At 37.5% G+C, this 13,145-nt stretch overlaps 1 protein-coding gene across 2 annotated transcripts in view; it reads right to left on the bottom strand.

The window, feature by feature from the left end:
• Nucleotides 1–13,145, bottom strand: part of LOC126474127 (F-box/LRR-repeat protein 4) — a 168,033-nt gene that overhangs the window by 89,905 nt on the left and 64,983 nt on the right. For both annotated transcript variants that reach the window (XM_050101562.1, XM_050101563.1), the window contains exons 3-6: nt 11,223–11,418; nt 10,935–11,127; nt 10,443–10,586; nt 7,264–7,389 (exon numbers count right to left, since the gene is read on the bottom strand). In XM_050101562.1, the coding sequence (XP_049957519.1) occupies nt 7,264–7,389; nt 10,443–10,586; nt 10,935–11,127; nt 11,223–11,418 (659 nt within the window). The remainder of the gene's footprint in view (nt 1–7,263; nt 7,390–10,442; nt 10,587–10,934; nt 11,128–11,222; nt 11,419–13,145) is intronic.

Here is a 13,145-nt window from a genome sequence, read left to right on the forward strand (position 1 = left end):
GAATTCAAAACGACGCCAAAAAATCTGAAGATGACTTTACCATAAGTCGAAACCAGTCATAATAAACAAATGTTATTGCGATCTCACTGCTGTGATCACTGCACTCCACGGATAATGTTGTCTAAATTTATAAACAGGCTTCAACCTTTCCATGAAATAAAAGGTATATTGCCTTCTCTTGTGTCAAGTCAATGTTTTCACTGCTATTTCATTGTGGTACATAGTGGTGGATCCAGACCTCATCAGTAATGAGATTTTGGAGCACAGAATCATTTTGATTCTCTCAAAGTCTAAAAATTCATTTTTTTATTTGCTTTTAGCAAAAATTGAACAAAATAAAAGCTTTATCATAGTGTACTCTACATTACATTGCACAGTTCTCTTTCTGCCGATATTCCTATAGTATCAGTTATCCGATACATCTATAGTTTCCATTTTCAAACATCAACTAATCAATGCTTGGATCTGTGGTTTTGGGTCTCAATCTTTCTTCAACAGAAACTTGACACTGCCTGAATACAGCCACCCGTTTCTTAACTTGAAAATGAAGGAGGGAGTAGGGTAAGAAACTTATACAAAATGTAGTGAAGTTTAATATTTTCACCATCTCCGTGAAGAAATGATGCAAATCTGAAGGCAACAGCTTACCAATACTGGCAGGTTCTGGAGAGATCTTCAAAGTGACAAATAAATTAAACAGCGTCATTCCACTGTACACAAGTACACATACAAAACCTATGAATTTTTTTAGCTTTGCCTACACATAGACTAACACACCACCTGTTCGGTTTGTTTCAATCAAGCAATCAGATTTCAGGCTATGCTACTGATTAGGCTGTCACCACAGACTTCACATCACAAAATAGTAAAAATAATACTGAGTAAATATTGAGAAAAACATCTTTGGTGTCCTTTCGTGCTACCAGAAATATGCATGTCACACGTCCTATGCAACCATTAAAGACCGCATCACGTTTGAAGGTGGCCCAGTTTTCAGCCATTCTGTACATCCCACTCCACTAGCCACTGGCAGCCAATAATATTCATTCTCTTTCCGAATGGCTAGCAGCAAGTTACTCCCAGACAGTGAGAATTCGCGACAACCGAATTGTTCGTTTCATTTAACTGTTAGTTTTTATTATTTTTTTCTTGTAGCAGTATAGGTGTGAATGTGTATCTGTAAATGTTTAAGTGTGGTTGAGAGAGAGAGAGAGAGAGGGGGGGGGGGGGGGGGGCGGGCAGGTGACCGCAATAAATGTGAAGTGCTTCACAAGCAGGTGAGGGGCATTATTTACAAGCATTTGCAACTTTTTCAAATGTGAATTTGAAGACACAAGAACGGACTCCAGAACCATGTGGTGTCAGCAAGAGAATGTAAAGAGAATTGTACACAAAAGTGTCAGAGCTGTAGGAACAGTAGAAAAAGTTGGTTTCATGTTGCCTGGAAAGCACCAAAATCGCAAGGAACCTGTAACATGAATGGATGGTTTTAACAGTGATATTTTAAAGTGTTCCATGTGAATTATGAATGTCTGACATCAAATAACATTTTACAGTTATGTAGGAGAAAATTAGCTTCAATGATAAGCACTTCGTCAATGTAAAGAATTTTAAAAGACGTTGGCTCCTGATGCGTTAAGAAGAGAGTTTTTAGTTCAAAGAAGTGACATAGGTGAAGCAGGAATTACATCCCTTATAAAGATTCACGATATAAGAGAAGGTAGTAGTTCAAAAGTCAATTAGAATAATTCCAGGAAATGAATGATGGTACTGGCAGTTTTAAAGTTTTCATAGGACTAGGTTCTCGGATAATTATTCTGCATGCTGACTCTTCTTCTGGTTATGTTTACATGTAAGAAAAATAGCAGTGACTACCATTTGGAAATGAATGCTGTCAGTTTTGTGACGTGATTCACAATTCTTGTCATACCTTGCTTCGAAGTTTGTCATTGCCAGTTATAATCCAACTGTTACAGAGAAAACACAAAGTATAAACACCAGAAAAGTGGATATTTTTCCCTGGCTTAAAAATAATACTATTAAGCACTGTATAAACCAGGCTTGTGTCAATCTCCTGCAGTCCGTTAATTTATACATGTTGCATGACACGACGTACAGACTTTACTTCCTTGCACATGAATGGGGCCACACAGTTTTGCGTTTACTCACGTGTCACTGTCAGTTTAGCCCTATTGAATTAATTTGGGCAAAGTATAAGACTATGTGGGGGAGAAGAGGGGAGGGGAGTGGAGGGAGAGAGAAACATTCAAGATAACATTCACTGAACTGCTTGTGCATGAGGCAATAGGCAACATCCCACCTGTAGCGTGGGCACAGTGCGGCATGCTAAAATGCTTCAGAAAGAATAATTTGACAGGGAAGTGATGATGGATATAAGCCTTAAATTTACAATCAGATTGTTTGGAAAATATTTAAATAGAAGTGATGGTGTATTGCGATGTAGACTTTGAAACAAAGTAATAATATTTCTCAGTTTTAAAGACTTGTGGCTTAAAAAAAGTGTGTGTCAACATATCAGTTGCAAACATAGTAATGAGAACTTCCCAGCCTTTTTGATTAGGACTTTGTATCCTTTGAATTAGGCAGACTATAATGTTCAACATATTGCCCAAGGAGAAGTTAAGCTTCTCCCACCATATTGTACGGTCTAATAACACTTGAGAATGCAGCTGGATAAATTCGTCAAAAGTCCGATATTTCCACATGTAAGCCCCTGCCACTTTCAAGGCACAAACTGGATAAGGTCCTAAAATGACAGTAATTGTTACTTGTCGAGACATCAATGGTTTTCAATGTTACCAGTCCTCATTCCCTGGAGTTATTTGCAGATGATGGTTAACTGTTCGCTTGTTCAATGGATTATACATGCGGTCTCTCACTGTAATGTCGAACGAGTTAGTTTACACTCGTAATGCCCATTAACAGCAAAAAATATGACAACTTACTGACCATTTTTACGATAGGCTTTTCATTAGTCTTTTCTACCACTAATTATTTGTTATGCGCAGTGATTCCACTTAACTACAGTCAAACACATCAACACACACACCTTATACAAATTTTTAAAAATCCTATTGAGTAGAAACAGTTGTCAAGCAAATATAATGATTTTGGTTTGTGCTTGAAGTTAATTTTGTTATGTATCGAATTTTTACTTATAATACAGTTCAAATTGCAATGAATTATAATTATTGCAAGCAGTTTCAATGATCTTGTCATTAGACAATTGTCATTTTGAGAAAAATTGTATTTCACGTATTCAAAAAGCTGTGTCAGCTGTTCTTGCCTCCCGACTTCACGCAGAGTAAATCTGTGGAGCAGTGGACACAACGTCATCAAGACGTGAATTAACATTTCTCTCATGACAACTGATCGAAATTGGTGTTAATATTTAATATTCCCCCCTCACAGATTTGAACGTATAATATGATGTAGCCTAGCCAAATGAGCCTGACTGTTGTCCACAGCAATGCAGTTCGGCAATGTGGACTTTGTTTGCCTGCTCTCTACAGCTGCGCATACGCAGTTCTCATCCCTTCACTGCTCTGCCTCTATCCACGGAAGCGCCGTCACACATGACGCGAGCTTTAGTTGATAAGACACAAACAAAGCAGGTGACATGTTGATTTATGTGCTTGCAAAGCAAAAGTGTCATATTTATATTTGTCTGCTATAAAACTATGCTGTTAGATTTGCCACATTCAAGATTTCACCAAACCATGTGACTTTTGCAAGATTTGTTGTGCAAAATCGTTGGGATTTATGCTATCCAAGGATAAAACTGTTACCTCTATTCCACATTAAAATAGTTTGATTATATTAAAAATTGAACTGTACAGTACTGATGTTCCACAATAATATTTATTTTATAGTTTGTTGTGAATTGGTTTAGAGCTTTCTAGGCCATCCTCGGACAACTTCAGATTAAACAGACAGTCCACAAAACATCCTGCAGATGTACAAAGATTGTTTTTCAGAATATGTGTGACTTTTTATGACTGTATACCTATATGAAAGTCACAAAAGTAATGAAGTACGCAAAAAAGTTACAAACAAATAGCCCTTATATTACATTATACTCAAAGAATGTATAGGGCCAAACAATACACAAGTGAGTTCTGATGCAACTACTATGTTATATGGACAAAGTAACTGGTGAATGTGATGAACAGGTAAAAGGGGGGAGGGAGTTGCAGAGGGCAGCAAGGAGGCAAGGAGTATGGGTAGAGAACAATTACAGCATTTACAACATGTATGTTATCTTATGGTGAGAAAACTTATAACTGGCTGCTGCTACTTTAGTAAGAATGAATAATGGAACTGTATTTGATTATTAAGGATTATATCATGATTCTGTGTCTGGTATTCGCTGATAGTCAGAACTTCAAGTAATGATAGTTTTTGCCTTTAATTGCTCTGTGGAAAACATTATATTCAACATCACAAGAATGATACTGATTCAGACCATGTTCAGCAAAGGTGGAATCTTTCTCTTTCAATCTGCAACACCTTTCAAATTCACAATTTAGGAGTAAAGGAGGACACTTATCGAACAGCAGAAGTGTCAAGTCTTTGACAGGCACAAGCAAAAGGCAATGAAAACTTGCTAGAGTTCTTTAGTATCCCCACTAGCAGACATACCCATGGACACAGATGAGCTGTCACAAGTATCATATGAACAGCTATAACGGACAGTGTGCACAGAGTGTTGTAGGGGCAGAGATGCTGACAAAAGTGTTTACTTGAAGGTGGCAATCAGTAGGGCCAGGTACTTCCTATTTTCACACTGACTTACATGGACCTGACTTTCACAGTATGCTGTGCTCTTTGTGCCGCATGCACCTTGTTTCAGCCATTTGCATTGATCATGTTCTACTTTTCTATGCCAGTCTTTACATGATGTTCGGACTCTCTGGCCCACTTTAGGCTCATTTGCACACCACATATTTCCTCTTCCAGGATCCAGCTCCCCAGTTTAGGAATCTAGCAATCACTGTCACCTAGAGGAATGACATTTGAGATGGCAGAACAGTTTCGTGGCATTCTCACACTTGTGCAGATACAAAATTGGCAGCAGGAAATGTTCCGCATATCACACTTCTGCTAACATCTCTGTCATAGCACATCATCTGCATGAAAAGTACATTTTCAGCATGTGACAAAATGCTTTCTCCCCTACCTGCACTCCCGTCATTGAAGGACCACTCCCCCTCTGCACACATTAGCATGGTGTGGTGGCTGCATTGGATATTAGGTGACTTAATAAGTCAACAGCCAATTTGAGTTCACTAGCTACATATGGTCAATGTTTCCTCAATTATGACCGAGCATATTCTTCAAGACTCAAGTGTTTGATTTAAAAGGTCGATGATTGATACTGTTGCTAAATAGAGTGCATTGGGGGGGGGGGGGGGGGATGGAGTTATAAGTGACACAAGAAAAGGTGGTGGCTGGGGCCACTTCATCACGTACTGGCTCGGTCTGGAACACTTGCATCAACTGTCTTGTTTTTCCATTACTGTTCCAATCTAGCAGAAGTCAGGTCATAATTGTGCGAAGAAACTAAATGTTGCAAGTTGTGTTGACAACATCAATCAGGGATTACGTCAGCATTGCCTCTCTCATGTCTCCCTTCTCCACAATGGCCTAAAATATTTTCGTAATTCCACCATCACCCAGGGTGTGAACCATCAGTCTTTTGTGCCACTTATAACTCGTTTAGTCACATCAAATGTAGACAGGAAGAAAACAGGACGAAGTCGAGTGAGACATCAAGTAAGAACGTAGAAATGAGGTAACCTCACTAGGAAGAAATGTAAAATGGGGGAATTTTTAGTGTTGATCTCATGGGTTTTTCACAGGGGCTATGAATTTATGGCGTAGAATCGCAAAAATCATAAAATCAGAGAACTCAAAATTTAAGTTCTACTGTATTCAGTGATGAAACTAGCAAACTTTGGCAAACATGAATACAAGTACTTCAAGCAGAGTTGAAGGAAACATTGAACCATACTGGGTTGCTTATTCAAACTAAACTGCAACTTATTGCCACATATTCATGTAAGCCTGTGTTCACAGTCCCTATTTCTTGTTTCAACCATAGGATGATGATAATCTCTATTAATGACAACACGGCAAAGAACCTGTTATGTATATCCAGCATGCTAGGTCTCTGCAATGTAGATATTCCAAGGAGGGAGAAATACCTTCAGAATTTAGTGAAAAAGGAATTTCCCATGCCAGCAGAAAATATGGACATTGTCAAATTTCTAGTGTTCAAATATGATCTCCAACTGGCAGTTCTCAAATTATAGTGAAGTGTTGATGGTTCGATAGCATGTCTCAAAGAGAACTTGGAAGTTATGACAACACTTCCTTTTGAAAAACCTTCGAAATTGTTTAGTTGCAGACTTAATTGTTCGTTAACTGATTTGATTAATGGAGTTAAAATAAGGGTTTCTTTTTTTTAACAATGTAGATAAATGAGATGTGGTATGTCAATAACTTAACATAATTGAGAGGTATAATTTCATTTACAAAATAACACTGAAAAAACAATATAATACAACAAAAATATAGAACTTAATTGAAAAATAAGTCATCACACAATAATAATGAAATTGGGGAAAAAAATAACACTCAAATCCAAAAAAAAATAAATTGAATTTTTCCTGTCCCCACTTATAGCTCTTCACTAACCAAAGGTGAATTTGCTACATTTCGGTAATGTACCAACATAACCAAAACAAAGAAATCAGTGACACGAATGTTGTCTCTGCACTGGGTCAAGATCTTTCCATCTTACTCTTGTGCAACTATAGGATGAGAAAATCTTATTGTTCCAGGAACTACCTGTCAGTGTACTTCAACAACACACTGATGGTCAGTGTGCTTTGAAGATAGGGATGAGAACATTATAAAATGCAGATAGGACATAAAACAAATAAAAAATGAATACCAATTCAACTAAAAAGTGAACCATGAAAGATAAAACAATGCAATACATTACATCAAGGAAGTTATTAAATTAGAATTCAATTAACAAGTCATACCAATTATGTGCAGTTGATAACTGTGAAACGTGAAAGCAAGAAAATTTCATAATAAATGACAAATGCGGAAATTAAAATCAAATGGAACAACAATCAAGTACTGTTTTTTGAAAATAACAGTTTTAAACACACAATATTTTACAATAAAATCAAAATTTACAATGAAAACATCCACTCTTATTTAACTTACCTTTAAGTTTAATTCTGTGTAAAGCAGACTATCTGTTGCCAAAGCATAAAAATGTTTGTTAACTAATGAACACTTCCGTAAGGATTTGAGATCTAAGTAACCCAATATTTTAAGGACAGTTTCATCCTGAAAATAAAAGAAACATACAATAAAAATGTAACATATTAATCCGCCACCACCTCTCTCGCCCTTCAGGTAAACAATGGAATATACATATTTTGAAGCACCAAGTTAACTTTAGTTTTATTTCAGCAAATACATGAAAGCAAAATTGCATCTTTATTATACCTTTGGAGAAAAGACATTCTATCTATGATTAGATTAGATGCAGTTTTCGTTCCACAGATCCAAAAAATGAGATGATTCTCGTGGGTGTGGAACATGTCACAAAATATAATGTAAAAAACATTTTAACATAATACTTACTACCCTCCACATTTTCAGGAGATTGTCACAATAGGTGAACACATTAGTAAACTAGAACTGCTAATATTTACAGAATTAATATGCTGTCAGAATGAAACATTGTTATGCATTTTTAATAAATTTATCATACACAGAATATCCAATCTTGACTGTTGTGACCAAGTGCTGTCAAAACTGAAATCTAATAGACATTTTTACTTAAGCTGGTCCAACAGTCTCTGTTAAGATATTCATCCATAGAGTAGAAGGAGTTGCTTATCAAAAAGTCTTTCGAACTCTGTTTAAACCATGCTTCATCTGAAACCAAGTTCTTAATGGTAGCTGGCAATTTCTTGAAAACGTGTATTCCTGAATATTGGACCCCTTTTTGGACCAAGGTAAGTTATTTTAGGTCTTTATGTAGAATGTTCTTATTCCTAGTATTGATACTACACATTGAGATATTGGTTGGAAATAGAGATATGTTACATACAACAAATTTAATTAAGGAATAAATATACAGGGTGTACATTAAGTTCGAGAACACTTTCAATTATTTACTGCACAAGAACTAAACATTGTATAGATGCCATAGATATTGCATTTTGAAGAGAAATTGTGAAAGTTGTCTTAAAAAAAAAAAAAAAAAAATCGATATGCAAACCATGAGTGACTCTACAGACTTCAATACGGTAGTCAAATTCTTGCCATCTTGCCATACCCGTCCCTGTATGGCATAGCCATCTGTGGCAGTCGCTTCCCATATTCTCTCCTGGAGCTCTGCTACATCACGTGGTAGAGGCAGTACATATACCAGTTCTTTAAAGTGTTCCCACAGAAAAAAGTCACACAGAATGAGATCTGGTGTGTTTGTCGAACTCCAACACACAGAAAACTAGCTCTGCACCTGAGCTCGCCATGTTTGCGACTAGTGCTGACTATCGGCAAATTACCAAACTATGTTGTGGTGGTACACATGGAGGGGGGGGGGGGGGGGGGGGGGGGGGGGGGGGGGGGGGGGAAGAAAGAAAAAAAAAAAAAAAAAGAAAACACTTTCAGGGTTTCTCTTCAAAATGACATATGTATGACATCTGTACAATGTTTGGTTTTTGTGCAATAAATAACTGAAAGCGTTCCCGGACTTTATGTACACCCTGTACTGAGAAGCATTGGTTAGAATACAACATTCCTTGAACAGGTTTCTGCATGATGTTCTTGGATTCATACCACAAATGACATAATAGAATGAAAGTAAGCGAAGTACGCAAGATTTTTATAGTTATATCTCCTACATATGACATCATTCTCACTGCAATTACAGACTTGTTTAGGCGCTTAAGCAATTCTGTGGTATGTCCTTCCCAACTGAATTGTTATTGAGTTGTAATCCCACAAATTTAACTGTCAACCTCTTCAATCTGCACATCTTCATATGCTATACACATGCTGGAAGGAAATCCCTTACAGGCTCTGAACTGCATATAGTGGGTCTTTTCAAAGTTTAATCACAACGAATTAGCTTTAAACCATTTAGTAATGTCGATGAAAATTTGGTTAGCAGCTATTTCTAAATCTGTACTCGACTTGCTATTTACTGCAATGTTTATATCATTTGCAAACTAAACAAACTTAGCATCTGACAATATAATAGATGAGAGGTCATTAATGTACACAAGAAAAAGCAATGGACCCACGATGGAACCCTGGAGGAACACCGTATGTAATTAATTCCCAGTCAGATGCAGACTGATTGTTTACTGCACAGGTATTTCGCAATGACACCCTTTGTTTCCTGTTAGTCAAATACGACTCAAACCATTTCACAGCACTGCTGGTGACAACATAATATTCTAATTTACATAAGAGAATGCTGTAGTTCACACAGTCAAAGGCTTTTGACAGGTCACAGAAAATGCCAGTAGCCTCTAATTTATTATGTAATGAATTAAGTACATTCTCACTGAAAGTGTAAATTGATTTCTCTACATCAGAACCATTAAGAAACCGAAACTGTAACTTGGACGATATATTATTTACAGTCAGATGCTTAATGAGACACCTGAACACAGCCTTTTCAAATATTTTTGAGAAAACCGGCAAAAGTGAAATTGGTCAATAGCTGGATGGTATCTCTTTATCCCCCTTCTTGTAAAGAGGCTTAATTTCGGCATATTTCAGTAGTTTGGAAAAGTTCTGCTGATAAGAGATTGATTACACAAATAACTTAAAGATAGAACTCAACTCACATGAGCACTGTTTGATTAACACCATGGAGAAGAGCGACTGACATCACATGAAACAATTACAATCACAACTGGTTTTGGCCATGTACAGTCAATCTAAAGATTCTATACACTCTGTAGTAGGTGAACATAGCATTCATGACATGTCGCAAATACAATGTTGGTCAAATGATGTCTATGATGAATAGAATCCGAACTGAAAACACTTATTATTGTAATCTTATTGTGGAACTGTGTTAATATAAACTTAGCAGAAGTGTAAAGTCAGATAATGATAAACAGATAATCATATTCACAAATAAATAGAGGAAAGAATGAGTCTGCTTAAATGACAGAAATCATTTCAGAGGAAGAATTAAAAAAAAAAATTTAGTCAGCAACATGTGCAATGTTTCTGAATTGCTTTGCTCTTGCAAATATGAAACACATGAATGACAATATGACTCCACTTTCAGATTCAAATTTTGGTATGACTGTTATCAAATAAATTGAAAACTTGAAACATTGGTTAGTAGAAACAGCAGTACTCACCGGTAGAGCTTCTATTGTTACGTCACTGACAGGTGCTGGACTATCTTTTGGTGGTTCTGGCAACGGTCTAGTTCTTGTCGTGCGATACACAATTCTACGATAGTCATCACTTAGAAACTGGGTGATATTATTTGGTATGTTAGTCTGCAAGTAATAAAAAAATAAAAAAAACTCAGTCCTTCATGGCTCTGCACGAAACAAGACATAAAGCACACAACTAACTGTGAAAAATAAGCTTATAAGCTATCTTAATGTAGAGCACGTGCTCACATTTCACTAGGGGCACTGTGTCATCTAATACAGTCGTACAGTTTGAAGGGGGATGATGTATGGATTGGTTTTACATATTAGGGAGCAAAACTGATACATATAGCTGAACACACTGAAGTGTGATGAAGTATCTAAATGAAGCCTTTATCCAACCATGGATGTCAAATGGCCAGTGATGATGATTGTGACCTATATATTAATACACTGTCTAGAGAAACTAACCTGATTTGGAATGTTGTGAATATTCAGTTCTTTTATCTGAGATAGAAGCCGGCTGACTTGTTTTCCATTAATTTCAGATGTGCTATTAGATTTATTGAATGAGGAAGAAAGTTCCTTCATTCCAACTAATAATACTGCATCCAACTCGGTATAATAATCCAAATGTAAGTGATGGAATTCCAGTCGCAAAACTCTGGAAAAAAGGATAAGCAAATCACAAATAAAAGACATCATTGTTTGATTTCAATTATAAAAGTCTTTACATTATATTAAGTACAATGTTCTTACCTAGTTGGAAAAGAAATGCTCCTAATCCTTGGGGAAAATATTCTGGCCACAGGGCCAACCCTTTGAGGCAAGCCTTCCCACAAAAGTGTCCATGCTTCATTGCTGTCTGCTGCCCAGATTCGTACGAGTGATCCAGGATTATAAGTTTCATAAACTTTTACCTCAACAGGATACACTGCTTGCTCGAATTCTAAATCTGCACAAAATATTTCAAAATAGTTAGTCACTAATGTCTATCAATTGGATGATCAACTGAGGGTGTCAGTAACAAAACAGTACACTACTAAGATAAAAGACATTAACAAATCATTATTATAGTCTGCTATTCCATGACTAACAATTATTTGCTGACTCTAACAATACAAAATCGATATAAAGTGTTTCTCTGTATGAAAGACCAATTACCACATTGCGCACAGCCACATATGTGAAAACAAGTCCTATTTAGAGACTTTTCTACAGTTTACGATGCGCATAGTCACATACTGGGCTTTTTAGGCACAGCATCTTTTTCATTACTTACTGCCCTTCTCCTCACGGACTTAATTTTTCTTCTTGTAAATGAGATAAGAGCATGTAGGTGGATGGGATTATTTTGCACTGTGTTATAAAGGTGTCTTCAGCTGCTGTGTGTACTATATCACTAAACCTAATTTCCACAGTCCCTGGCATCCAACAAAAAGATACTTCCTTCCTTAATTCTGAATATTCAGTCAAGTGCCTTTAATTTTCTGAATCATTCTCTTCGGAAGATATACTTCCATTACTGACTGGAGGTTACCCAGAGAGTCAAAGCAGATTAGAACTTTCTGCCAAGACAACTTCTAATTTTTTCAAATGCTTTTTGGATAGTGTACAGTTCCACATCATATTTGCTATACATATTTAAGATGCAGAACTTGGGAGACCGTGTGTTGAAGAATAATGGAGCAACCAAAGGTATTTGCCTGCTTGAACGAATCAGAATATTTATTTTGTAGTACAGTAAAATCATAATGATAATACAACACACAGCTAAGAACATTATGAGAGGTTTTGTCGCATCTAAAATTAGATTGGGCCTTTCAATTAGACAAAATGGTGACTTGTTTAGGAGATCACTGCCTTTGTTAGTTGCTGGTCTATAAGCCACTCCTAGTCTTGATTTTGCTGGTGTCTGTACAGGTACCATCCAGCTGTGGCCTCCTACAAGCAGTCATCAACTGGCTCCTTGGCATCTCCAAGAGGCCCTAGGTTGGCATTCCATGCCTGGGCACATCTCATGGCTGACCTCCCACCAGAGCTGCTGGCTGACCGATGCATGCGAGCCTTGCTGCCAGAGAAACACTTAGTGCAGCCAAGCTCTGCAAAGCCGCTGACACTGTACTCTCCTGAGGCTGCCTTCCTGCCTGGCATTCCACAACTGCCGAGGAACTGGTTCTTCGCACTCAGAGCCCTGCTCACCCTAAGTCAGAATCCTGGCACTTAAAAGTGTCAATGGCCAACTGACCATTCTCGCACAACTGGTGTCAGAAGCAGCTGGTGTCATTGGGCAATGTTGCTGGTCAGCACACAGTTTCATCACTGCAGTGTGACAGGTGAATACAAACACCCCCCCCCCCCCCCCCACCCCCCCACCCCCAACCCTCCCGCTTTTCATCCATATGAGTTGCAATTACAGAACATGTAGACTGGGGAACTGGCTTTAATGTGTGATTTGTGAAAGCTGACTCAAATATAGATTTGAAAGAATTCAGAGGGAACACCACAGAGCCATATTTGGGTTATGTGCTCGGTTAGATGTACATATTTAGTTTGCTTAGGCTTAGTGCCCCTTGTGATCAATCGTCATCTGCAGTTGAGAATGTGGATCTCACAAGAAGCGTGCAAGGGATTAGTCACTGCAGCCTGTAGTCACACTATACTGTTGTGCCCTCGGTGGCT

The sequence above is a fragment of the Schistocerca serialis genome, chromosome 4 (assembly GCF_023864345.2).
Source record: "Schistocerca serialis cubense isolate TAMUIC-IGC-003099 chromosome 4, iqSchSeri2.2, whole genome shotgun sequence".
Taxonomy (NCBI): Eukaryota; Metazoa; Arthropoda; class Insecta; order Orthoptera; family Acrididae; genus Schistocerca; species Schistocerca serialis.